This window comes from Oreochromis aureus, linkage group 17 (assembly GCF_013358895.1).
Source record: "Oreochromis aureus strain Israel breed Guangdong linkage group 17, ZZ_aureus, whole genome shotgun sequence".
NCBI classification, from domain to species: Eukaryota; Metazoa; Chordata; class Actinopteri; order Cichliformes; family Cichlidae; genus Oreochromis; species Oreochromis aureus.
This window is the reverse complement of record NC_052958.1, coordinates 1,299,567-1,327,443: the sequence shown is the minus strand read 5'-3', so window position 1 is coordinate 1,327,443 and position 27,877 is coordinate 1,299,567. Positions and strand designations below refer to the sequence as shown.

General features: G+C 41.1%; 1 protein-coding gene across 2 annotated transcripts; it reads left to right on the top strand.

The window, feature by feature from the left end:
- fam163ab (family with sequence similarity 163 member Ab) lies at positions 1-27,877 on the top strand. Of its 2 annotated transcripts, none has more exons than XM_039601428.1 (5): positions 1-460; positions 24,570-24,651; positions 24,776-24,797; positions 25,352-25,466; positions 25,814-27,877. In XM_039601428.1, the coding sequence occupies exons 4-5, from the start codon at positions 25,374-25,376 to the stop codon at positions 26,210-26,212; spliced, it is 492 nt and encodes a 163-aa protein (XP_039457362.1). In that variant the 5' UTR covers positions 1-460; positions 24,570-24,651; positions 24,776-24,797; positions 25,352-25,373; the 3' UTR covers positions 26,213-27,877. The 2 variants fall into 2 exon arrangements, with proteins under 2 accessions (XP_039457362.1, XP_031595614.1); XM_031739754.2 differs by lacking the exon at positions 1-460 and adding an exon at positions 13,405-13,488.

The following is a 27,877-nucleotide window of genomic DNA, read 5'->3' as shown; positions in this document are numbered from 1 at the left end:
TGTTGGATGTGTCCGGCTTAAATTCCGTGATTTCAAGCTTCCTGGCGCTTGCTTTCTCTCTTGGAGTCCCGAGAATAACGCCGCTGTGAGTGGAGGTGAACGCGTTTTCACACACTACATGCGCGTAAAAAGCGCTCATCTGGGAGTTGTTCTCGTCCTTATCGGTTTGTTTCCTCCGGTTGGCGCGCCGTCACTATGCTCCATTTTTCAGTGTCCTCCGGTTCTGGTTGTGTTCACAGCCGTGCATTTGACCTCTAGTCTGCTGTTTCCACACCGCTGGTGTTTCGGCGGCTGTGCGCGCTCTGGACTCCGGCTCATCCTCGGAGAAGTTCCGCCGCAGTCCCATGTACAGCGTTTCTCTGTCTTCCTCTTGCTGCGATAAGGATGCTGGTGGATTTTTCATGGTCAGTTTCCACAAGATTGGCCCAAGATTGACCAGCGGACCATGTAATTAGATCAGGTATGTGTGGTTGAAATTGAAACTGTGTTTGTAAGCGAATTCTTTCAAAAAGAATTCAGATTTATTTAAAATCCATTTATTTATTATTTATTTATTTTTAATCAGAGGTTTTAGTTTCTGACTGGAATGACTGGGGTTCAGAAGGGTCACTGTTCTGTTAGGTTTATGAAAATGTCACATTACCTGGAAAAGAAGGTATAATTGAAGCTAATTTTTTTTTTCACTTTTATGCATCGTGAAATGTGGGCAGTGGAGATAAAGTGAGGGTGGAGAAGCTCAGCTGGAGGTGTTTGCCATTTTGATTCTACTGTGATCGCCTGCTGGCAATTCATTAAATGAAATTAATTAAAGAGCAATGTGTAGATGAAGGCAGTGACTGCTACTTTACTGCTTGTGGTTAGTGTTTTTTGAACAGATGGGGGAAACGAGGTAAGGTTCCTCACTGCTGGGGTCTGAAGTTCAGTTTGGCCCCTGGAGAGGGATCACCCCAAAGTCCTTTACTGTACTACATGCAAAACATGACACAGATACAACCCTTTAATGGTCACATTGTACAAACAAGTTGCAAAATATGACGCAGAATTTTGGACTGAAAGAAGAAAAATATTTATCCATCACAAATAACTGCAGTTACTTAAATGATCACTTGAGGCTGTATCCAAAAGGAAGTCAATCCTGATAGAGTCCCGTTACCAAAGCAAAGTTTCAAAGAAAAATGTGCTTGATTTGTTTTGGTTTCTGTGAGTTTCCCCACTCGAGGTTGTTTTTTTGTTTGCCTGATCAGAACCTGAAGAATCTGGAGAAGTGATGGTGCCTGCTGTAGCTCATGGAGGCTGCAGAGTCACAGGATGACAAAGCTGGTTATGGCTCTGTTATGTAGTGTCGTTTATTAGTTTATTAGCCTTTCGCTTGCATACACACACATGCACAAACCTAATCCTCCTCACCACACAGACTGTATGAATGATTGATGCTGTTTCAGAGTCTGAAAAGTGACACCAAGGACCTGCATTCTTCTCAGCGCTCAACAGGGGGCGACTTCTATGAGAAAAAAACATCCAGTTGTATACAAGTCTATACGATAATGTGCTTGGCTCGATTGCTCCTCAGTAAAGATTTTCCTGATGACTTTATGACCTCTAGCTTCAGGTCATGTGGACCTTCAAATTATGGTCACTATTAGAGTGAACGATGGGGACTATGCAGGCAACTTTTTACCAGAGAAACTTTATCAATCCCAGAGGGAAATTTAGTTGCCATAGCAGCAAATATACAACAAACGTCAAGCACTTTATAAAATGAGTGTAGAAACAGAGATATTGATAGATAAATATTAAGATAAACAGATAGATATAGAGATATAGGTATAAATATAAAAAGGACATTACAGAGATCGGGAGCTGCTACGACAGGCTGCCGCTAGGGCGGCGCCATCTTAGCCAATTTTTAAACTCAACGTCTTAGTCAGTTAACACATGGCGTCGACTTCACAGTCAAACACGTGCTTCACCTGTCATATCCGGTTTCAAAACACCAAGGTGGCGATGGCCCAAAGCTCAGTTTTAGGCATCGCAAAAGAACTTTGCGATGGTGGTGTTTTGGTGGTGTTTTGGTGGCTACGTCAGTCATTTATTCAGTATTTATGTGGAAACACTGTTCATATACAGTAGCATGTATGTAGTGACACTATGCTCAGAACAGTATGTGTGTAGTCACCACTGTGTGCGACCAACATGTGTAACGTGTTTGTGCTGCTGCCTCATTTGCACATGCAGCAGTTACTTTGCTGTCCGAGAAAGAAGAAATATATTTAAGCGTCTTTTCTTTAGATTAAAGTTGACATGTTCAAAACGCCTAAATCAGAGATGTCAAAGTCATTTTACACTGTGGGCCCTTTGATGGCTCCGATCTGAAACGGGCCGAAACAGTGAAATCCTTCTTTTTATCTGCGTAAATACGTTTAATATGAAGACCGAAATATCAGCAGTTTTTCTACATGAGAAAGAAATGCTGCTTTGGGCTGAAATAGTAAGAAATAAATGTGTAAATTTAGAGAAAAACTTCAGTTACTATGTATATATATATATATATATATATATATATATATATATATATATATATATATATATATCTATGTATGTATATCTGTATATATATGTGTATATATATGTATATATATGTATTATTCTAAAATAGATCTTTTTTTTTCAAGTGAGACATTTTCTTTTTGCTTGTTTTTATGGTGATCCCACTGGAAAATCATAAAGTAGACAGTGAAAAAAAACAAGTTCTTCTGTCATTTAATGGTGAATCTATTACTTATTTGCATTGGTGTAGTATAAACAGCCATGGTCTTTATCAGTAGGAAATACAGTTAGAAGCTCTTCTTCACATTTTTCAAAGCCATCCAGTGGACCAGATTGGAGTCTTTGGCGGTCTGATTCTGGGCCTTGGGCCTTGTGTTTGACACGTCTGCTTTCACTGACCGGTGACAGTGACTTTGTCGAGAAGCTGCTACGTGATGGTGTTCAGCTCTTGTCTTGGAAACAAAGCCTCCGAGAGCTGCTGCTGCTTCGACATCCAGTGTTGGCTGCAGACGTAGCCTTAGTTATAGGTGGTGTTTTATCCATGAGCGTATATGTTCATGTCAAACATCCAAACAAATCCTTCGCCTCTACGTTTATGTTGGTTCGTTAATTTCCACCACATTAAAACCTTGTGTGACCCATTTCTCATGGAGACTGGCTGGAAAACAGAGCTTGACGAAATAACTGTAGAGCAGCCTCTCTATATCCTTCCGTTTCCACACACACACAAACGTCTTAATTCCTTCACCTCCAGTGGCTGTGACACAACAGGAAGTGGGCTGATTTCCCAGAGGAGTCTGCAGTCAGCGCTGTCACAGCTAACGCAGCAGCAACAGACAAAATGTATTTAATACAAAGGCTGTGCGATGGTGCGCTGCGCCTACACTTCAAAACACTGTGGGAAATGACAACTGGCTGCTTGCAACATTTGATTTGTCAGTACCAAGCTGCTCTGTAACTGCCTGCTCTGGCTATGTGACTAAATATTTGATCAGCCTCAGTGAAGTTAGGAAACAGTTTGCCTTATAAAACCAGACGAATCCTCACGATGTACGCGATTTCTCGTGTTTCTGCTGCGGATACGGGAACGCTGGGAATATTCAACCTTATGCTGACCAATTAAACCCCTCAAACCTGGGACAGAAGCACCACACTGGATACTGTAGTATGTAATGTAACTGTTGTAGTTATGTTTTTGTACAAGCGTCTGCATTTTAATAATGGTCCTGCAATTTGAAATCATGGAGCCAAAGCAGATGCATTAAAAGTCTGCTGAAAAAGGAGTCATCCAGTGATCTAGTGGTTGAATTTTGACCCACAATCTTGCATCATGTCCCCACAAGATGAACATCTGAAGCTCGGTAGGCGCTGCGTGTGACATAATGTGTACTATAAGTGTGTCTCATCCATGATGACAGTCTCAAACTGCCTGTGGTGTTTTGAATTCAAATGAGTATTTTTTGAAATCAAAGTGGAGCCATTGTTGCCTCAGGGAGGGCCTGTGTCAGAGATTCTGCCTGTCTTGCTTTCTTGAGGCACAGTGCTGTACTCAGCCTGCCTTTGGTTGTAAAGTCCTTGCATCCTCCTGCTAACACCAACCTGAGTGTATTTTCTGGGACAACATGCATGAAAGAGTGTGTCTAAGTTGGGGTAGCAGTGTGTGTGTGTGTGTGCGTGTCCGTGTGTGTTTGTTGGGGGTCGGCGGAGAGATTCTCAGACGACACGGGGAAGAGGAAAGTGTTTCAGTGTTTCAGGAGCCTTGCGTGAATTATTCATCGCCCCTTAAGGTCTTCGTGGCTGCCGTATTGATGTTTCTTGCCATAAAAGTTGAGAGTTGAGCGTACTGTAGTCACACATGAAAGGCGAGGCGAGCCGTGTCCGAGCTGCAGTGCAGCACGAGCAGGACGCTAAGTTCTAGCATCTAACAGCAGTCGGTCAGACCAGCTTGTTTTCACCTCTTTATTACCTGCCAGCAAGGATTTTAAAACAGACTTGAATCTATAGTGATGGCTGGTTTCTAGCATGATCTGCGGCTGGAGCTGAAAACTACTTTCAGCTTATAAATGTGCCAAAAAAATCACAAGAAACTCCTTCATGTATTTGTGAGCTGCACACCTCCACCTGAGTGATAGAGACACGATTAACAGTAATATATTACCTTGGAATATTTGGTTCTTGGTACATTGATAAACTGTAGAACTTGATAGATATTTTTATTTTCTATTTTTTTCCTATCTTCCTCCTGTTATAGCTCACATACAGTATGCTGACATTAAGGGAAGTGGGTATCCTTATGCTGCTGTCCTCTCAAGCAGATCTCAACTGTTTTAAGATCTACTTTCTGTTGTTCAGCTTTAGATGGTAATTTGTGACGCTTACAAACCCTGTAGCACGTGGTTGTGAACGCCCGTTGTCCTGAAGCGCAGGTATCCCGGGTTACGATGAACCGAATGAGAAGAAGGGCTGTTGGCAAAGCTGGTGGTCTCTGGAAGAGAGATGCTGTTATCTGCTAATGTAGCTCTACCGCTGCTGGCTGCTTTATCTGTGGTGACTCATCAAAAACACACACACAAAGACACGTGCATACAACTTCTAGATGACACCAGACTGACACAGGAAGACAGGGGAAAGGGGAACGAAGCTCTTTGGCATTTAGATTTAAGCACCATTTTTTTCAAACATTCATTGATCACCTTGAACTTTTAAGGATCTTCCAAAGGTGCACATGACAACTGAAATGTCCAGCCCTGTAAGTCTGTGAAGGTTCTCAGTCATCCAGGTCATCGTAGTCTGAGGAGCTTGGAAAGGAAAGCGTCTAGACTTCTTTAAGTTTCATCTGAGAAGCTTCTTCAGCTCTAAGAGCAACTGGTGGAGAGTCCCAGATTTGAAGTCCTGTGGGAGTGTCCCCCCAAGAGGGTCGTGGACCCCCTATTGATCCTCTACCTAATCACAAGGTGTGAAAACAGGTGTGGGTCACAATCAGCCAAGGTTTCGGGTGAGCTCATTGTGAGACCTGGCCCCACCCTATCATGTGATTTCCTGAGGTCAGATGGCCCAGGATGTGAGTGGGCGTCAAGGCGTCTGGGAAGGATCTCAAAACTGGATTATAGATGGCAGACAGTTGGTGTCATAAGCCCCGCCCTCTGTTCAAAGATGGTTATTCACAGTGGACATGGATGCTTCTGTCACTCCTCTTTCAAACCATCTGTCTTCTCTGTCCAAAATGTGAACATTGGCATCTTTAAAGAGTGACCTTTGACCTTTAGATGCAGATGGACGGCTGAGTCTTGTCCAATGGAGGTGGCTCTTCTATAAATAACCCTGTGAGGTGCAAGCCATCCAACCCTGTGCGACCCTCTTGTTCTTTACGTTGCTCCCTTTGGGGCTCACCACACAAATAATCTGCTACGTGTAGCATCCTCTTCTGTCACATCTGCCCCATCCATGCCCTCCTCCACTGCATCCACCACACGGTCCAAAGTCTTGGCAATCAGGGAAAAGAATAATAATTTTAATATGGATTAAAAACTATTTAGATTTTTCCCCAAAGTCCTTTGTGCTTCTTTCTAAAGCATAGGGTCAACGATGGCCCTTTGTTTGGGGTCTGTTTTAGGGTTCAACAGTCAACTTTCTCGTGCAAACTCTGTGTAATGTCTATTTAAGAACAGAGCAATAATCCAGTGAATTCACAGACTCTTGCACCAGACTCTTTTTGGGCAACACCCTCGCCTAAACTAAATATATTTCCAGCATTGAGAATGTGTCTGAAGTGGATTATCTCCTGCTGTGTGCTACATGTGAGAAAGGCCAGTTTCTGAGAATGTCTCCACCTTGTTTTCCCCCCAATGCTGTCTGCAGTTCATCTGCAGTTCATGCTTCAGTTAGAGAAACAAATGCACACAAATACACTCGTCTGAACGCTCACAAACGTTTAGTACACACACTGGATTTGTGGAACACAAACCCACAAAATGTGACCTTTTGTTAGTTTTAAGCCAGTGGACGTTTCCTCTGAAAGGCTGGGACAGATTTTAGGAGTTCTTCGCGATCACATTCCTTAAAAAGTAAAAGGAAAAAAGGTTAATGTTGCAATAAGACACACGTGAAACTGTTGCAAAGGTAGAAATGAGGCACCTCTATCCTCCCGTCTAATAAAACAAGGCTTCCCCTCATGAAGTGGCCCATGACTGACTGCTTACTTCAGCTCATAAGTACCTCCTGTTTTAAGCCTTAAGCTGTTCTCCGCAGAGGAAACTCTTTATCTTACAGCCAGCTCGAACTGTTATTCTTTAAAACACGTCTTTCCTGAAATTACATCTTTTTGCCATCACTGCCCACCCGCTCCCCAGCATTAGTTTTGATTCTGCAGCCGTTCTCTTACGCAAGCACCGCTTGAAGCTCACATCCAACATTTATACTTGTAGTAAGCAGTTTTTCCTCCTTCTCTTACTCACACGGAGCTGTGGCACAGCCCAGAGTTCAGCATGCATATATGCATTGGTTAGTAAAGATGAGAACGGTCAGCTTACCAGATGCAGATAGTATCAATATGAACTGAGAACACAGAAGATATGCACTAAAATATATATTAAACATGAATAAAACATGTGGCATTATTGTGTATTTGTTGTACAGTGTCATTGGGTGCTCTGAAAGGCACTATTTTTAAATAAAATGTATTATTATTATCATTATTATTATTATTAAAGCACGGTGAGCTGCACAAAACGAATCTTTAAATTAATCCATGTCAAATAAAACACATTAATTCAAAGTCTGTCAACCTTTTAATCTCAATATTACCTTAAACTGATGCACGTGAAGAGACTGATGTTCTTAAGATGAACTGTCTGATAAAGTTGTTGGATTTCTGCAGGGTCTCTTTTCTCTTTCCTCTGTTTCTTCCTGCCTACAATAAGAGTCAGCAGGAATCGTGTCACTCACAAGCTGCTTCTCTGTTTCTCGAGCCTCACCACGATTGCATGGATGGGATGAAAACAGCAGCTCAATGCTGCGATGATTGGAGACAAACCTTTTGTTGCAGATTGGAATTTTGTGTCTGCATAAAGATATTTTGATTATTGGTGTGTCTTTGCTTCCTAATGCATTTGAGACAAACTCATGAGCGACCCTCTCAAAAACAATTAGCGGAGAGCCGCTGCCTAACCGACGAGAGGAGAGCTGAGTGGTTGTTTGTCCTGGAAGCATTTCCTCTTCAGTCTGCCTGACTGTTGGCAGGATGGCACAGTGGATTCAGTTACCGTCCTGCAAGCTGAAGGTCATGCATTCAGTTTTATCTCACGGCTACGTGTTGAAATGGCTTTTATCAATGCACTGACAGTCATACTTACCCAAGGATTTTCTCACTGGGGTTTGTTTTGACAGTAGTGGGAAATGCACTGTAGGGAGTGAAGGTTGGCACAGGCTTTGCACAGTGCTCATAGACTGATTGATGGCCATTTCCATAAAGGTGTTTAGCCTGGTTTGTAGCCTGACACGCTTGGATTTTGAGTCTACAATGACAGTAAGGAAATGAGAACTCTGAACTTAGCACAAGCCAAATAAAAACTATGAAGGCATGACTGATAGTTTATCTCTGTTAAAGTGAATCGTTTTGAGGTTGATATAAGTAATTCTTCTCACTAGAAGGTAAACACTTTCTTCTCAATTTGAGCAAATTTAGTCAGAAGTGTTATTTAGAAAAGAAGTTTTACCTGGAATTCATCCAAAAGTTTTATTTATTATTATTTTGATTTTGATTAGCATTCAAATATCTCAGTGAATACAGAATAAAGATCTACCACAAAGCAAGAAAGCACGAGACAAGGCTAATCAAAAGGTATTGGCTGAAGCATATGTTCATTACGCCAACCCTTTTAACAAAACATCTTTTAGCATGCAGCTCATGTACACAGGGCTCGAAGCAAAAGAGTAAAACAAAACAAACAAACAAAAAACGATTAGTCTTATTAGATAAATTCAAGACATGACATTATGGAATGATTTTTATGTCATAACCGTTGTGTGAGCTAAAACGTAATACGACCGAAGAATTTCATTTTGTGGACACCATGCCTGTTTGGAGGCGGAGCCTAAAGGAGGACGGGGTCCTAATGTGATTGGTGAGTGTGAGTGGAGCTCTGCAGCCAGATGTGTACAGCTGTTGATTAATGGGACAGCAGAGCTTGTCTTAGAATCCTCTGGTTTAAAATATTTCTTCAGCACTAAAGTAATCCAGTGACAGTTGTCTGTATTTCCACTGATGCAAATAATAACTGTCGATAATTAATTCGGCAAACTTTATTTTTTCAGTAGTAAACGTGTTAATTTGGGTTTCAGCCAGGACTGTAAAGGCGTTGGTTGAACAGCAGTGGTGTCGGTCAGAACACACACGACCCTCAAATAAGGTTGTTCCTTCTTTACTGTCATTCTTTTACACAACAGCACAGTAATGCAAACACAGGCTTACAGCTGTGGCTTACAAGGACTCGTAGGGGTGTGTGTGTGTGTGTGTGTGTGGTAGTTCTTTAGTGATGCACACAACTCAAACCATGCCTACACGTCCACTGTTGAGTCGTTTTGCAAGGTGCCTCTTGTTACGTCAGTGGTTCCCAAACTTTTTTTGCCAGGCCCCCCTTTTTACAAGAAAAATGTTCGCGCCCCCCACCACCTAACCCCCCCGCACAAACACGTCCTCCAAACACACACACCCATATTTTGCTCCATTGCGGTTTATTTCACACCTCAAACATTTAGTAAACAATTAAGCAAATACAAGTAAACAGCAATAAATTACAGGTAGTAATAAAATATACTACTAACTCTTTTACGCTGCGTCCACACCTACACGGGTATTTTTGAAAACTCAGCTGTTTCTATGCGTTTGGGTCTTTCGTCAACACGTAAACGGCGTTGCGATTCACCGAAAACGGAGATTATTTAAAACTCCTTTTTTGCGTTTACGTGTGGACGAGGATTACAGAGTTAAATCACGCAACGTCAAAGGTATGTGCCTCTTTTCACGTCACGCTGTGCGCCACGTTATTGTTTACATGAGATGAATTGCAGAATGGCAGATAGAGACAAAATACTGTTAATCTGACTATCTGCAGTTTTTACACGCTTACATATACACACGCAGTTACTGTCCCTCCATTTAGAAAGGCAGAGGCGTCATGGTGTGATTATTTTACGTGTAGTTGTTTTTTCCCTGTGTAATAATTTTCAACATTGCTGTCAATACATTTTTCATATAATGTCTCTCTGTGCAAAATGGGTTCATAAACAGCTGTGGGATCCTGTTTGTCCGTGATTTGAACAGGGGAACAAATTACGGCAGGATCAGCCTGATATTATTTGTATCCCGCTGTAACTTTACTGCATAAAGAGCTAACATGTCCAAAAATGTCAGGAGTAGTTAGTTATTACAAGAAGTGTTTGTGAACTAAAAATCAAGAATGTGGGATCCTGTTTGTCAGTGATTTGGAGAGCCCAGCGCTGCTCCCCACGCAGGGAAAACTAATTTTGCAGGGGAGACCTACCTTGGCACTTGTGCAGGTGAAGCCAAAGGGAAGATATGCTTCACCATATTTTCTAGTCTTTGGCTTGGAAGGAAGTTGGTTTGGAAACATATTTGGCGATGCTTCATCTCCTGCTTTGCGTTTGTGTGGGAGCCCCGTCAAAAACCTGTCCACAGTGTCCAAGCGCTCTTTTTTTTTTTTTCTTTTCATACCGCGCCCCCCCTGCAATGGCTCTGCGCCCCCCCTAGGGGGCGGGCCCCACACTTTGGGAACCTCTGTGTTACGTGTTAGCTTAACCTGGACCAATAGTGCAACTACGCTCTGTCGCCACAAGGGGGCTCTCTCACACAGTCGACAGCCTTTCCAACAAGCAAACAAATGTGGTTTAAAACAGCCCTTATGTTGCAGCCAGAGTAACCTGAAGTGACCATCAAAGTGACCAATCACGTTAGGATCCCGTCCTCCTTTGGGCTCCGCCTCCAAACAGGCAAAAGTGCGGATGCTGAGTTCTACGTGCGCGGGTTGTTGAATTTACGTGCGAGGAATGTAATTGCACCTGTGAAATGAAAGTATTTGCTCCGATTCTGTTTTTGTTCGCACAAAGGTTATGACATCAAAATAATTCCATATGATATGTTCAGATATGTCTTTGTGAAGCCTTATTGTGTATTTATAGTCCAGCCTTACAGCACTGTGCAGATTTAAGTGCTCTTGAACAGTACGTCTCCAGACTGTTTATTTGGACATTGTGCTGGAGTGAAGCATTTACATTTCTTCTTATTTTGACCAAAAAATGTCTGTTTTGGTTAGGGAGGTCTGTCTGTGCATAAAATAGTGCTAAAAATGCCTTCAAGGTTTTCCATGTGATCTTTAGTGAACTGCAGATGTAGAGCATCCAATTGGAAATCCAACCTCTTGGAGCCTGCCGATGTTCATGTCATCTTGCACCTTCCTGATGCTGACTGTGTATTGGATGAGTGATTTGTTTGTGCACACTTCTTGTAGTTATTACTGTATCTGTGCTTATGGGTAAATACAATTAAACATATTAGAGTATTTCTGTTTGCTTAATGTTTTTAGTTGTGTCTGAGCCTTCAAACATCTGTACCAGGAGGTTACCTGAGTGGAGACATGGACATTTATTTCATAAATAAATAATAAAGTTCAAACTTGGGACTTGTGTGCCAGCACAGAGGTGCCTGGCATAACACTGACCTCCAAGTCTCTTTATCAGCTACTCCTGAGGGAGTTAACGATGGTGCTGCATTTCCTCCATCTGTACACAGTGTCTGTCAGTGTGGGTGCTGTAGTCCACAATTTTTAAAGATGTTTTTTTTTTGGCATCAGCAGCTCCTTTTCTGAAGTGCTCAAGAAATTATTAGCATGTTATGACTCATGTCCTTTTATGTGGTCGTCACAGATGGCCCCGCCCCTCCCTGAGCCTGGCTCTGCTGGAGGTTTCTTCCTGTTAAAAGGGAGTTTTTCCTTCCCACTGTCACCAAAGTGCTTGCTCATAGGCAGTTGTCTCATTGTTGGGTTTTTTTCTTCTTTCATTTGTTTTTTCACTCACTGATTTTTCATTTAATTTGCTTTCACACACCGTTTAGGTATAGGCATCACAAACTACTTGTTTAGCCTGATCATATGAATCATATGAAACTTTCTTTTGCAACACATGTACAGCAGGGCACATTTAACTGGAGAAGACACGGAGGCAGGTTGGGTAGAAAGGAAGCTGTGTAAAAATAGTTGCCCACCTTCTTTGTGGCATTGGTATTCCCTAATTACAGTGGGCTTGTTAAACAGGATAATGCATCCTGGCACATTACAAATAAACTGTTCAGGAATGGTTGATGGAACATGACGCTGTTTGTAGTTTTGACCTGACCTCCAAATTCTCCAGATCTCAATCTGTTCGAGCATCTGTTGCAACTTTTCCTTGCAACTGTATGCTAATGCAATATTCGTGGTACATTACTCCCTCTAAGATTAAAGCTGGAACATTTCATTTCCTTTTATGAGGCTGCTGTGCTGACCAGCAGAATAGTGGTACAGTAATTACAGCTTCCCTGGCTGCTCACTGGCCTATACTGGATGTGCATTCAGCGATGCTGCACTGCTGCCAAATGTGCAGGGAGGCTGGCATATCGCAGGACAGCAGAGGAGGAGCTGAGCAACTATAATGAAATCCCTGTAAACCTCAACCCAAAGCTGCACGCATGTTAATGTCAACTCCTTTTCTTGCTCAAGTTCTTCACTGTGAATCTGTCAGAAAGGGATATAAATTAGCAAAAAAAATCAATTCAAGTCTTCTGCTTTGAAGTGTGTGTTAGTCAGTAGCTCTGTGGTTAGAGGTCTTCCCCCAAGGTTAGATGCGGCAATTCAGTGGTTCAGCTTGTTAAGAATCTTAACAAGATGCCATGTGATTGAATTTTGACTTTATTTTCAGTTGACCCACAAGCTTTCCAGGTTGTTTCCAACTCGTGATGAAAACATGCATCAGTCCCTGTTCCATTTCCTATTTGCACTTTTTCTAATCAGCAAAACGCAGCAAAGGTGAATGGACACTATTATTCAGTAAAGTAAACGCAAGAGCTGCTAACAGTATTGAACTGAGGAAGGTTCTTTGGGTAATTTGGAAGACATCTCATTGCATCATTTAGTACATGTACAAAAGCATACAACTGAGCTAATTAATGACATCCGTTTTACATTAAAGAATAGGTAGTAATGACATCAATGAAGACTCTGTTAAAGTTATCTGATTGGTAACACCCATATTTACCTACTACTTGATATAATAATGGCAGGTCAGTGAAGCTGAGTATTAGATAATACTAGTAGAACTGATCAGGGAGCAGAGACCAGAATCGACTGATTTTCTGTGCTCGATGCGGTCAGGCTCACCTATGTCCAGTTATGAGATGGTCTGTTTCATCAATGCACAGCGATGGTTCAGGCAAAGAGTCGTGAAAACTAGTGACTGTATAAAAGTCACATGCTAGCCACAGGTTGCTAGCATGTGACCTAGCCGCAGGTTGCTAGCATGTGACCTAGCCACAGGTTGCTAGCATGTGACCTAGCCACAGGTTGCTAGCATGTGTCTGTGTCCGATTCTTATCGTCGGTGAGGAAGATAGAAAGTTCAGCAAAGTAAAATTTGGGGGAATTACCACAAAAACATTTATGACAACATATGTAATCAGACAGTTAAGTCATTATCATGCAGGTGAACATGAATTGTTTTAAAGATGCTAACAGAAAGAAAGTGGCTAAAGCTAAAGCTGTCCAGAGCTCAGCCACAGGCCGGAAGCCTTGGTATGAGGAGGGATGAAGCAGTTACAAAAAAACATATGGAGACAAGTTTAAAAGAGAAATAGGCTGATGTCCTGTTATCTGGTGAAGTTATACTGGAAAATGATGTAAGTTACATAAATCTGAAGCGCCTGCTTTTGTTTTTATTGGAACAATATGTGCGTTAAAGATGGGTGTACAACAGCTCATTTTCATTCAGCTCATTGTGGTGTTTAAATGTTGGGAATGTTTATCATGAGGTTAAACTTTGTGGATATTTCTCACACCTTCCTGCTATATGTTTAAACCTGGGTGTAAACGTAACCTGCTACTGCGAGAGTTGAAATATCCAGTGCCTTGCCAATAGGCACTCGAGAAGCTTTTGTATAGTTGAGAGAGATGTTACAAACATTTATTATCAGTATCAGAGTATCTGCCAGTTGTTTTGGACGGCTTCTCGTGAGATGTGATCATCACTGTTTATTAAATGAAGTGTGTTTGAGCAAAAACCTTCTGCAGTAGTTTATGAGCTCTCTGTTGCAGGCTTTGTGCCCATTGTGGTTTTTAATTGACTCACTAGAAAGCCCTCACACACTGGCTGCTTTGCCCCTGACTTGATTTGAGCAAATAGATTTTGGGAAAATATTTAACCATCGCGTTCCTTGTGTTTAGTGTGACCACACAAGCAATGATCATATAAGAGACAATGGTAATTCTTGTCTCTCTTGGACAGTTTTAGCCATCGAGCAGTAATATTAGCAGCCCTATTGAAGCTATCAGTCATAGTAATATTACTATCAACACAGCAGCTGTGCTTGTAATAGCAGTTAAAGGGCAGAGATCGGAAGTCAGCTGGTAGTGCCATAACCAGCACAGCACTGCTGATGTTCTCTATGAAAAGGGAGGAAATTGAATTTGATGTATGTATAGAAATTACACACAGTCTGCGCGTAATAAATCTTTCACTTGTTATGTGAGTAAAGGTATTCACCACATCTTGAGTCACACCAAGTGTGCAGAAAGGCTGAATCAGGAGCTGGCAGACTCGAGTACAGTAGCCCGGAGGGCTGCATAACAGCATAATGTACACTAGTTATAAATCTGCCAGAAGCATATAGGGCATCAGAACGTGGTCCAGATTGGACGGAGGAAAAAAATTCAAACTCTGTTCCAACTCTCTATTGTCCTATCTCTCTCCATCTTCACAGGAACGAAGTCGTTTTACTGTCTTTATTGATCATGTGGGTTTATAGGGCCAACGGGATCATTCTGGAGAGTGGTTCTTCACATTCATTGCATTCTTTGCTCCAAATGACCTCGAGCAAAATCAAGTAATTGAACTAAAATGTCCACTGTCATCAATCTCTGCCTATTGGTGCGTAACTGCTGCGGCAGCTTAAGAGAGAAGATGGGATAACGGTTGGTTGAACTCCTGTAGGTTCCTCACTGTATGAACAACGCTTTCAAGGTCACCTGGAAATGAAGTCATTATCAGCTGGAAGGCTGTCGTCTCTACGACGTGTAGCTGTAAACTGCTAAAAATACTTTTTGTTCCGACACACAGAGTTTAGTATTAGTGACATTAAGTTAAAAAGGGGCCAACTTTTGGAAACCCATGTTTCTTTTGAACATGGGTTTCCCTGAAAACTCAACGTCCGGATGAACAAACTCGATACACAAAGCCTGTGGAGGAGGTTCGAACCCAGAAACGTCTTTTTATATCCAGTGTACCACCGTGCTGCCTGAGTTAGTGTTTTATGATTAATCAAAATGATATGCTCGACTAAAATCTTTCTTTTTAAAACCAAATAAACACAAACATGTGGGCCATGTTTCACACCTGATAAAAACCTGAGCCATGAACCATGAATGTAAGCACACACACACAGTCGGGTATTCATATGTTGTGGGGACATCCAATTGACATAATGCTTTCCCTAACCATAACCTAACTGTAACCCTGACACTAAAACCCCATTTTGAGTCTTAAAAATGCCTTCAAACTTGTGGTGACCAGAATTTTGGTCCCCACAAAGATATGAATACACGCTCACACCCACATGAGGAAAGTCACTTTAATCTGTTTCCCACTCACTTACTTAGATTTAACCTAGACTGAATTTTCCTTAACAGATAAAGCTGGAAACCTGCTCAATCATACATTTGATTTGTATGTCATTACTCACCTGACAGTGAACAAAAGCGTCTTAGAGCAAATAAAAATACAGACCTGTAATATTAATAAAACCCAGTAAATCTGATTTTTTTAACCAAATATTTTCATGAGCTGATTTTGCTCATTTGCAGTGAAAAAGATGTCAAGGTTCAAACTTTTAATTTAGAGACACTGTACATTTTAAAATAGAATAGAATAGAATTAGAATAGAATAGAATTCAACTTTATTGTCATTGCACATGTCACAGGTACAGGGCAACGAAATGCAGTTGCATCCATCCAGAAGTGCTTTAGTCGTGATATAGATATATTACAATATATATTAGCAATAATATAGATATGCAAGTATATTACAGAAATGGGTCTATTGTGGTATGTTATAATGTACACGGTATGAAGTATGTTGTGAATATTCTATAACTATAGCTATGTACAGGCTGTAGTGAGTACAAGCTATGTACAGGATATGAACAGGATATAAATATGAAAAACTATACAGAATATGAAATAAATAACTTTACAGAAATATGAGATATACAGTTATACAGAAATGGGAACTATGCAAGTTGTAAACAGTTGTAAGGTTAAAAATTATTGTATGTACAGAATGATTATTTACACAGAGCTATACAGTAGTGCAGTTAAGATAAGTGAGGGTGTGGATAATTTCTACAGAGGCTGTCAGATGTCAGGAGGCAAAATGTTGCTCAGCAGCTTTAAATGATCGTATCTCAATGTGTGAATGTACACAAAATGCTGTCAGGACACTGACACACACTCTGCAGTGTCGATTCAAACACTAGTTTTAAACTCTGTGCTTACACTGAAGATAGATTATAAAAGCACTCAAGTTGAATGTAACAGAGCACACATGTATAAAGCATTTCACTGTTTGTACCAATACACTTTTTAAATGATGATTTCATTTCATAAAGATAAACACTGTACTGCAAGCGCTTTGGCATCAACTGTATAATACTGTATTTGTCACACCCAAACTGGTGCAGGAGCTGCAGGAAAAGAAAACCTGATGCTTTCCTTCTAATTTCGAGGTTAACAAAGTCTGAGTTTTAACTAAACGGGACTCTGAATCCACCAGGCGTCATGGTTTAAAACAACAAATAATCCAGGTTTTGCTTCCAGTAACTTCAGCACCAAGGACAGTGCTCATTCACACAGGTGCTTTTGGCCACTGAGTTTTTATTCTTATTTTCATTTCTATAAAGTGAATGTTTGCCGACATTTTTCAACACTTTTACTTTAGAGCTGGACTGTAAACAGTGAACAGCATCAAACTATGTACAGGCTGCTCTTTTGAACTCACAACATTAACAAAAATCCAATAATCCAAACACTGATCTTCAGATTTCATTTGGAGCTTTTGGAGCGTTAACAGATTCACTTCTCTTTGTTCTGACACTTTCCCCGTTATTCCGCTTTTACGAGGAATAATCTTGAAGAAAAAGGCGGTCCACGTTTTATAAACCAACCCACACACTTGTGTTTACTTCACACCCACGCATGCAAACAAACACACATTTACACACGAATGCAAACACACACAGACACCCACGCCTGGCCACAACACAGATGATGGGGAGAGGAAGCTGATATGGGAAAGCTTTCGGAATGCCAGATAACAGGATTAGACAAATTACATTTCAACTGTGACCATGAATCCTGTTTGGATGGGTGACTTGTTTTCTCTCCACCATAAAGCTATGGAATGTGGAATATTCTGAAACTAGAACTTGGTATGGGAAGTTACAAGTTTAAAAGAATGTAGGACGGGGGTGTAAGGTGTATGTTTGGGCAGGGTACGAATACCGCTCATTGGTCAAAACTACGCATTGTCTGCAGGGTTTTTTGGGGATTTGATGTGTTTTATGTATAAAGGGGTGGTTTATTATCTTTCATCTGACAATGGTAATTTTATAATATCTTCAGAAGTCAATTTAAAGAAATATATGTCAACAAAAACACATATTTGTTATTACAAACTTTAAAACTAACTAATGAGCAACCCTTAATGTTGCAGGACTTATTTGGGCAATCAAAGCTATGCCATTTAAGTCCAGTGCGGGTTTGTAGTGTCTTTGAAGGAGCATAGAGGGACAGTGAGTTACTGGTGGTCTGAACAATTTAAGATCCAAAAAATCAATCTTGCAAAAATCTTCCGGGGGCAGTCAAGGTCCTTCATACGCTCCTGAAGACTGATGGCCAAGAATCCAAAGTGAGCACTCCATCAAAGACAGAGCTGGCCTGGGAGAAGTGTGCATTACTCTGATTTGCCAAAACCGCTATCTGGGGAAACCTGTAGTTTTACAATATGAAGGATCTTTGTCCTATAAATGAAATGCCTTCCCGAACAGGGACAAAGAAAAGCAATAAGGGAAGTGAGCACAATGGAGTGCCAACAAGCCAATAAAAATTAAATGTCAATGATCGCAGGTGTAAAACCATATAAGCATCAGCGAGTACCACGGCGCTCTGCACTATCTAATCTTTGCATAGTATTATATGTGTCATCTAACGTTAGGTGGAACAAAGTGCATAGCATATGCATATATCGAAATATGAAATTGATTATGTGGAACGTAGCTTAATGCGGCCTGTTACTAACTACGAGGCCAAATCTGAGAGAACCCACATTTTATTCACAACAGAACATCAAAGTTTTCTCATATTTAATGGATAATATTCATTTTGAACTGGATGGCAGCAATAAAAATCAAAAAAGTTGAGATGGGAGCAACAAAAGGCTGGAAAGTTAAGTATTACTATGAGAAACAACTGGAAGAACTAATTAAGTTCATTAGCAATAGTTCAGTGGTGTCATTGGGTACACAAAGACCATCATACTGTCAAAGGGCTGCGAAGGCAGACCTTATGTCTCAGTAAGAATAATGATAATGTAAAAAAACACAACCCAGCCTGGTGATACTTTGCTTCACTTTCCCTTTTCCCTTCTGGGAGTGAAGTGCATGATCATTCACAGGAGCTCCAGTAATGTGTAGAAACTAAACATTGTGCTTAAATCTGAGAACCTCAGCTGCTATAATAATGTATGCATGCACATTACTGCAAACGATCCAGTTGCTCGGCCTCAGATGTAGTGCGATTAAACTGCAGCGTTGTTACGAGTCCTGAGGCTCAGTGCTGCTCATAAATGAAATGCTGCTACTCTTTGTACACTGACTGCTGCTAAGTGCTATGAAAACTCTGCTGTCACTTCTAATGGACGTTTTATGAGGATGTTCTGATGTGTTCACTATGCCCAAGTATGTTTGGCTGTTTGAATATGTGTGTTTGTGTCACTGTCAGAGAGCGTTATCGGCGTGCAGGGCTCTTCAGCCATTGTGGGGGTTTTGAGGGTCACTCTAATCTGATCCAACTTCCTTTCTGCTTGTACTCGTGTGTTCATGCAGCGTGTACGGGATCTGTGTGTCTAAGTGGGTGTGTGGCGTGCGCCACTGATGCAGATAGTTTGTCAAATAAACGAACCTGAAATGAATGTGAAGTTTGTCTTAAAGTGCTTGCAGAGCAACACGTAAACAGAAAAACAAGTCTGTTATTTCGTGCCTCTGAGTCTGAAAGTAAAGGATGATGTGGTGACAGCAGCGACTCCATTTCCATTTCCTCCTTGCAGCACAAGTCACCGTGCTGGCATTAATTATGAAAAATAGTTTGGTGTGCCGAGCCTGAGATTGCTCACGGTGAAGAGAGTTATGATGAATGATGTTAAGAGGAATCTGTCAGCTGCCATCCAGTTTAGTCCGCACACATAATTGAGGGCTGGTGCACTTTCTGACAGAAACATGGTTTATGAGCTCGGTTCCAGTGTAGCGGTTCAGGTCGCAGCCTTTTTACACGGCGCCGGCTCCTTTTCTTCTCCTCTGACACCATTTCCAAGTCCTTGTGGTTTAATGAAGGAATCGATGAACGTTCTTAACACCGGTGCAATATGACCACAAGTATTTATCATGATACATATTTGAAAATTTGCGATAACGATATAACTGACGATATACGCGAGACAAAATACTTTACAACTCCACAACTTTAGTAGTGCAAAAAAACCCCATCAATGTGTTTTCACTTAAACAAGCAGCTGTTTTTTATGTGCATTAAAGCTATTTAAAAATTTAACAGTGCAAAGTCCTCGCTGACAGTTTAACCAAAAGACATTTCCAGTGAAAACTGGCCGACATATCCTCAGCATAACCATGTAAAATATCCACAAAACTTAAAAAGAGGTTATACACACACAGTACAGTAATATTATGTTGAAGCACAGTACGTATCACTCCGCAAGGCTCCTGCACACGACGGCCGTAATGCTCCCACAATCCATCAAGCGGCTTCGTAACTTACGAAAGTCGTACTAAAACATTTTTTGAAAGATTTTTGAGCGCCGTGTGGCACATAAAATCGGTTCGAGGTCTCATTCTCCGTCGCCGCCATGCTTTTTCCGCCATGTGTGTATGAAAACAAAGGCACTGCGCATGCACATTTTACCCATATTCTATCGCGATATTTCATTTTCTTATCGTTGCCCAACATTATACCGGTATTACCGTGAACGGTATGATATGGCCCAGCCCTAACCGGTGCATATAATCACTCAGAGACGAGCAGCACACCTGGGGAGCTATTGTGTTTTCCTTTTTCTAGTATGTGTGGGCTTTTTTTTGTCACAGCACTATTTGTGGTTTTTGGTTTAAGTTATACTCTTTGTATTTATAATTCCTGCTTTCTGTTCTCGCCTTACATTACAATTGCCTTTTGTTATCACCGTTTTCGCCTCCGTGCCTGCATTTGGGTCCACTATCTCCTCACGCCATGGGGTCAGGGTCGGACATTTTGCTTTTAATTGTTGTTGTTGTTGTTTTTATTGACTCGTTTTATTTATTTATTTATTTATTTATTTTAGTGGAATTTTACATTGTTAAGCACTTTGTGCAGCATGGCCTGTTGGTAATGTGCTATAGAAATAAACTTGACCTTTTTGTGCCTGTTACTTGTGATAAGTGATCATTCAGGAATCGTATGAAAAAAGTATTTCTATTTGAATATTCCTGAGTTGTTTAATTGTGTATTTCTAAATGTTCTAACGTTTAAACTTTTTGAAAACTCAGATTCCACACAGGATTGCTTGAAGCACCCTCAGGGATTGACACAGGCATGATGTAGAGTTATAAAACAGGGTTTATTATCACAACCTGTGAGAACTGCTCACGGACGAAAACTATAAAACAAAAACATCACATCAAAATGCACTCTTGTACTTGGTGTCAATCAATCAAAAGTCCTTAATCGCAGAAAATAAAACATTAAAGTACACAAACTTCGTGAGCTGACATCCAGGAGGAGCTAAATAGTCCGTCATGGCCTTATTATCTTATTCTCCATCTTTTTTCTCACTTATTTCTTCTCTTTATCTAACTTTGAACATTACTCTCTCCATGTGTGGAGCTATGCAGGAGCTGCAGCATACAGACACCATGTGTGCTAGCAAAATGTGGCTGGGTGGAGAACCAAATTGCACCCAACTGTACCCTACACAGTTCACCACCAGATGGTGCAAAAGAGCAAAATCTGGACAATACAGCTCAACAAAGCATCAGGTGCAAAAGACCGTTACATTGCTTTTGTTGTCAGTCAGACACAACAGGCCAACAGTACTGCCAGACATGGCACCGAGATCTGAGGCAGTTTATCCAGCGGCCACAAATGTCTCGTTGCCGTAAGCGTTGGCCTGTCATAGACTGGTGACCTGTCTGCGGTGTTCCCTGCCTCTTGTCCTATGACAGCTGGGAGAGAAAATGAATATATGGACAGATTTAAAAAATTCTGAGGATGTGTCGAAGAGTTGTAAAAATGTTCATTTCTTTCTTGGAATTTATTATCATAGGCCATTTACTTAAATTGTTTTAAAGATTAAATTGGCCAACTAATGATCATCAGCTAATTACTGGCTCATGTGGCTGTGCATAAAGCATGGCTGTAGACCCAGAGACATCACTCAGTGGTTTGGGGAAGCCTTAATTTTACTCTCGTTTAAGAAAAACGTAAAAAATTTAATGTAAATGTACCAAGAGTGCACATTTACCCTCTCTCTCTCTTCCACAGCATGTCTTTATCCTGTTTTCCTTCTCTCACCCCAACCGGTCACAGCAGATGGCCCCGCCCCTCCCTGAGCCTGGTTCTGCTGGAGGTTTCTTCCTGTTAAAAGGGAGTTTTTCCTTCCCACTGTCGCCAAAGTGCTTGCTCATAGGGGGTCATATGATTGTTGGGTTTGTCTCTGTATGTATTACTGTAGGGTCTACCTTACAATGTAAAGCACCTTGAGGTGACTGTTGTTGTGATTTGGCGCTATATAAATAAAGTTGAATTGAATTGAGTTTTTAAGTCAGCTAATGCTTTCTGCCGGCTTTCTGGCTTAGTTAACAGCGTCAGTAATTCAGTGATATTAAACTGACTGCTTTTGGAAAGAAGAGCAGAACATCAGTGATGAGTAGCTCATCTGGCTCCCGATCCACCACAATTCACAGTTTTTTGCTCATAAAAAAGCAAACGTGACCTTTACTTTGACTTTGAGCGGCTTTGCTGAAGATCCTTCTGACTGTGGAACTGACTGCTCATTGGTTAACGATTTGCAACTGGCAGGCCAATGATCATATCATAGATAATCCTACACTTTGAAACACAGTATGAACAAGATTTACTGAGCCCGTGAACTCAGCAGGAGAGTGTTTACAAAGGTCTGCTCAGAAAGCTGTTTTCCTGTAGACTTCTATAGGACACCTCCTAATTAAACGCCTGAATTTCCTCTTTAATGTCTTTGAGGACAATAAATGTTGAGCTGAGATATAAAAAAAAAAAAAACACCTGTGGTCAAGCAGCCACAACCACTGGTGTATCATATTCGTTACATGAGGTTTTGTCGTTGTTGATATTTTTTGAGTTTGTGAGACTTCTACATCATCAGTGCGATTTTTTTAAAATAAATTGCCCAATACATTTTAAAGATATTCATTGGAAAAAATGTCAGATATAGCAAATTAAAACTTGCAAACGCAAATAAATATTGAATTTAAAACCATTTAAAGACTGGTGGAGGTAAACGCTCCACTTTTTAAAAAAAGTTGAATACAGCGGTCCTTCATTTATCGCAGGTGTTACGTTCCAAAAATAACCGGCGATAGGTGAAAGCCGTGAAGTAGCCAGCTTTATTTTTTACTATTATTATAGATGTTTTAAGGCTGTAAAACCCCTCACTACACACTTTATACACTTTTCTCAGACAGGCAAGAACATTTTCACACTTTTCTCTCTTGTTTAAACTCTCAAAGTTCAAACCTTCATAGAAAAATAAGTCCAGTATTATAGAATGAAACCAAAGATCAAACCCTGTTTTCAGGTCCAGAACATTTAAATAGAGCCACTGCAAGAGAATTCAACATTAATGAATCAATGGTACGAAAGTAGAGGAAGCAAGAAGAATGAGTTGAGTTAAAGTTTGACTTATCTGACTGTTTTGTTTCGCTTAATGCGCCTTATGGTCCGAAAAATCCGGCAGCTTCTACCTTCCTTTAGCAGGTCCAGAAGTCCAGCTTCTTGTGCGATGGTTAGCATCTTCCTCTGCCTTTGGGTGCGACCGCAGGAGCCTTTGACGGTGCAAAACGTTTCGTCAACTTCGTTGTGTTTGTTGGGGAGAAGACTTACAAACATACAGTACAGCACAGAGTCACACTGCTAGCGATCAAAGATTTATGTAAATTTGACAAGCCAAATGCATTCTGTACTGTACAGGAGACACGGCACGGAGGAGATTGGCTGTAGACCATTGTCAATCAATCAGGACGCAGAACACAATGCGCAGTTTTAAAAAAAAAAGAAGAAGAAGAAGAAGAAGAAGAACCATGCAAAATTGCACATAAAAAAATCAGCGAAACAGCGAGGCCACGAAAAGTGAACCGCGTTATAGCGAGGGTCTCTGCATCAGTCTTCTGACATATGCAGCATGTAATGCAAAAACAAGTATGATGACTGAGATACCAGTGAGCTAACTGTTAATCTGCACCTCTGTTATAGTACACTCAGAAAAATGATTTGTGACATTACATTCACAGGAAAAACAAACACATAAATCCACTCGGATGTCAAACAGTAGAAATCGTACGTGTGAGGATTAATTCTGGGTGTCATGCACGAGTGTAGCACGAGTAGCATATCTGTATTCTTTTTAAATTCATTACAGCATTCCTGTCTCTCCCTTCACAAACGTCTCCCACCTCCACCCGTCTCACAGGGTGGACATGTTTTTATCAGCAGGCATAGATTTTACTTCACCTGGACCAGCCTCAGGCTGCAGACCCAAACCCCAACCAATCGAGGCCCTCGCTACTAAATCACTTTTACTGCTGCTATCCCGTAATGCTGTCCGTGTGTGTGTGTGTGTGTGTGTGTGTGTGTGTGTGTGTGTGTGCGCGCGCTTTCCAGTGTGGATAAGAGAGAAGATGTGTGTGACGATTTAGACTCTGATGTGTACAAACATCAGTGCTTATTTTTTGTCTCCCTGGTTATTTAGAGTGAAACTGAACATTTCGCCTGAGAAGACCTGAACTGTTGATCGGTAGAAGGTAAAAAGGGGGACACAGTTATAATGTGATCATATGGATATGAGGTTATTGAACAGTTTTTATCTGTTGTAGTAGTAAACAAATAATCTTTGTTGTTTGCAGGAGTATTTGCCACTTTACATTAATTGCTGTTATTCTTGTTAATATTTGTGTTTTTCTGATAGAACAATGAAGTCGTGGTTTTCTTACCTTCTTTTCTGCTTTTCTGCCCCCGTGCTTCTTCTTCTGCTTCTTCTTCTTCACTGGCAGTGACTGTAGTCATTCCTTAGGGCTAGCTAATTGTAACAAGCCATTGCCCCCTGTGAGAGAGAGCTTTATTGTACTCTTGGTGCCATCTTGTGGAAGAAAACAGTTACTACAATTAACATTTCTGTCTCTCTCTCCTCAGAGATGTTCATACAGCAGGCCTGTGGAAGAAAGTGAGCCCTCACCTTTGGACTGATTTTAACCATTTCAAACACTCTTCTGATGTAAGTTTGATCAGTCTGTCTGTCTGTGTCTGTCTGTCTGTCTGTCTGTGTCTGTCTGTCTGTCTGTGTCTGTCTGTCTGTCTCACCATTTGTCTGTCTGATATTATTATTTGTCTCCTTTCAGGTGTTAAGCAGCTTTGCTGAACGTGAGTATATCAACACCAATCAATGGTTATGATGTACGTGTGATTGTGATATCATGTTTGCCACAATGCAAATAATTTTATGTTGTTAACATAAAATTCTCCTACTCTGTCTCAGCTAATTGGATCAGTGCATTTGGCGTTGAGTTTCTGCACAAAGTTATGTCAAAGTTGCTTCGATATTAATACTCGCACAAAGTAAAATAAACATTTTAGCTTCAAAACATTGGACTTTGTTGTTGAATTTACTAATTTTAGGACTTCATTTCTGTACGTCTATGCACGTTATTGTTCATTACGATTACTTGTAGTTGTAAATATCCTAATTTAAGGTCGTATGTTCATACTTTGATTAAATAAATTGATTTGAAGGTGAACACTTGAATTACAGACGTACAGAATCCACAAATGTGTCGTTGCCCAACAAATGATAGAGCTCACTGTTTATTATACTGTTGAAAGAGGTTGAACAGCCTTACACTTGCATGACTTCACACTTCATGTCGGTTCAGCAATGAGAAAGCTCTTTCTAAATTCATTTCCTGTGCCTGTCTCAGAGTTTGATGGAGAGCTGGTCGGATGACAGCTGGAACTGTTGTCATAACCGGAGGAATACTGGCCACAGTGATACTTCTGTGTATCATAGCCGTGCTGTGTTATTGTAGACTCCAGGTATGTTTATACTACTTTACTATACTTTATAGTTCATCGCATACGGTTCTCACTGGAGTTGGTTTCTTTTAGAAATATAGAAATTAGTGCCAGTATCTTTATAAAAGGACACAAAAAACGATTAGGAAGATGAGGCATTCATTTGTCTTCGAAAAATAGGATTTTTGGGCTCTGTAACACACGCAGTGTTGCAGAGCCACACAATAGATTGAATCCACACAGGAAACAGTTGAAGTTGTACAGAAAGGAAATTATTACTGTGAGTATCCCGGTGGCTTCTGCAGTGTATTTTTGTTTTTCAGAAAACCTGAGTTTAACCACAGCAATGACTTTTTCTCTCTCTGCAGTACTACTGCTGCAAGAAGAATGGGTCTGACAGCGGCTCCATCTCTCAGCAACACTTTGCCTGCAACGCCTGCAGTGTCTCAGGCCTGGACGGACCCATCATCACCCCACTGTCCCTGTCGCCACCGGTGCCGCCCAAATCCTACAAACCCACCAAAACCACCAGGGGGCGACGCAGCTACTGTCCCACCTGCTCACCCTACGACTCGCCCTTTTACATCCGCACTACAGATGAAATGCGCAACGGTGGCGAGCGCATCACCTACATGCCCACGCACTATGACAACCAGGCGCTGTCGATGCCGTTGCCCGCGGTCCGAGGCTCCCTGCTGAGGGAGACGCAGCGAGGTCGGCCTCCTGAATTCTACACCAACACACGCGCCATCAGCACCGAAGTGTGACCACCCCTCCCCCCTCCTCTCTGACAAAAAAAAAAAGAAAAAAAATTCCTCCTTGACCCTTGACCTTTACACACACAGATTCCCCTGTGTTCCCTTACACACACCAGCACCACCACTAACACAACCACTAAACCAATTTACTGATTCCTTTATCCCGTTTATTTCAGATTCGCTGAGAAGATGAAACTGACTATAAAGGGACCCTTTAGCCTGAGTTCCTTCCTTTATACTCTTAAATTGTACGTTTTCATGCTCACTTAGAAAGTAATAATTCTGTGATTCACAGTAGATAAAAGTCCCTAAACCCTGAATTAAGGGTGTGGCTAAACGCTCACACACTTGTTCACTGTCGACTGTTTCCGTGTCTTTACCGACCGAGGGCTATTATGGATAAGTTGTGGGATTATTTTTTTCATGCTACATATCTTCCCTGTGACTGCCATGAAGTAATATAAAGAGGTAAGTAGCAAGTATGAAGCAATTTTATCACAATCGCACGATGCCCTGTGTAGTCTTGGGAGGCGTTCAGATAACGTTGAGGAGGCTGGACGACTGGAGATGTCTCTATGCAAGCTGTCTAGCAAACTACCGCAGCTCTTCATGTCAGCCTTCTCCTTTCAGCGGTTTTCATGTCATCAGTGATATTGTGAAGGGGGTAATATTGGGATTGCTGTGCCCACCAGTGAGGCGTGGTGGTGAGGCACGTGTAGATAGACACGCTGTAAGCATTTAGAAACGGTGGCAGCATTAAAGCTCGAACTTCCCCCCTGATGTGGAAACCTGTGAACAAACAAAGGATGCCTGAGCCCCCCGAATGCAGCAGTGGGACACCTGAAATGAACTGAATGAAATTCTCTTTACTGACAGAAATGCAAAAAGTTTGAAATGTAAATAGTAACCAGAAAACGGCGTTGGTGACAGAGGGAGAGAGATGCACGCTGGGGGTTTAAAGAGCGATACGTCTGATTTACTGATTCGTGCTATTTTGTCTACGCACTCTTTCTGTGCTCCAGCACTGCTCTCATAATGATGCAAATATCCACATTAATTTACATTCATGTTATTTTTCCCCTGTATTATGAGAAAGTGTGCGTACACACCTGTGTCATTTCACAGTGCTCCTTTTCTACATGATGCTGTGTTGCTTGCGATAATATTTGCTGTTGTTGTTTTGATATCTGTGTATACAGCAGGAGTCGGTGGGCCTGAATAAGCAGAGCAAGAAACCTTTGGGATTTGTGTGAGGTGAGAATGTTGGAGAGTGTCGTTATCCAAGTATTTAAGAACAAAATAAGATGCACTTTTCTAACCTCTCCTCCAGCCGTGCATAATCAGACTTTATTACCAGCTTCTTAATTACTTTTTCATAATTAAATCCTTAAATCAGTTTTAACTGCGGTGCCATTATTATGCTGTGCATATTCAACCTTCTGAAGACCACATGGAAGCATTGGTTTTCTCCAGATTAACTAACACGAGCAAATAAAGAACTAACAGTATATGTACAGAGGTTTCAGTCGGTGGAACGAGCGGAGAGACGTGGACATGTTGCTGTCCTACGATGGTTTTATTGTCATTATTCAATTATTTAGACATTGTATTACCTGCTATCTATTTTACTCTTTGCTTAACCAGTAATCTTTGAAAAATATTAAAGAAAATGAT

Coding starts and splice junctions, on each gene's coding strand:
- fam163ab (XM_039601428.1), top strand. CDS start 25,374: ATGACAGCTGGAACTGTTGTCATAACCGGAGGAATACTGGCCACAGTG. Junction 25,467..25,813: donor TGTGTTATTGTAGACTCCAG/GTATGTTTATAC, acceptor CTCTCTCTGCAG/TACTACTGCTGCAAGAAGAA.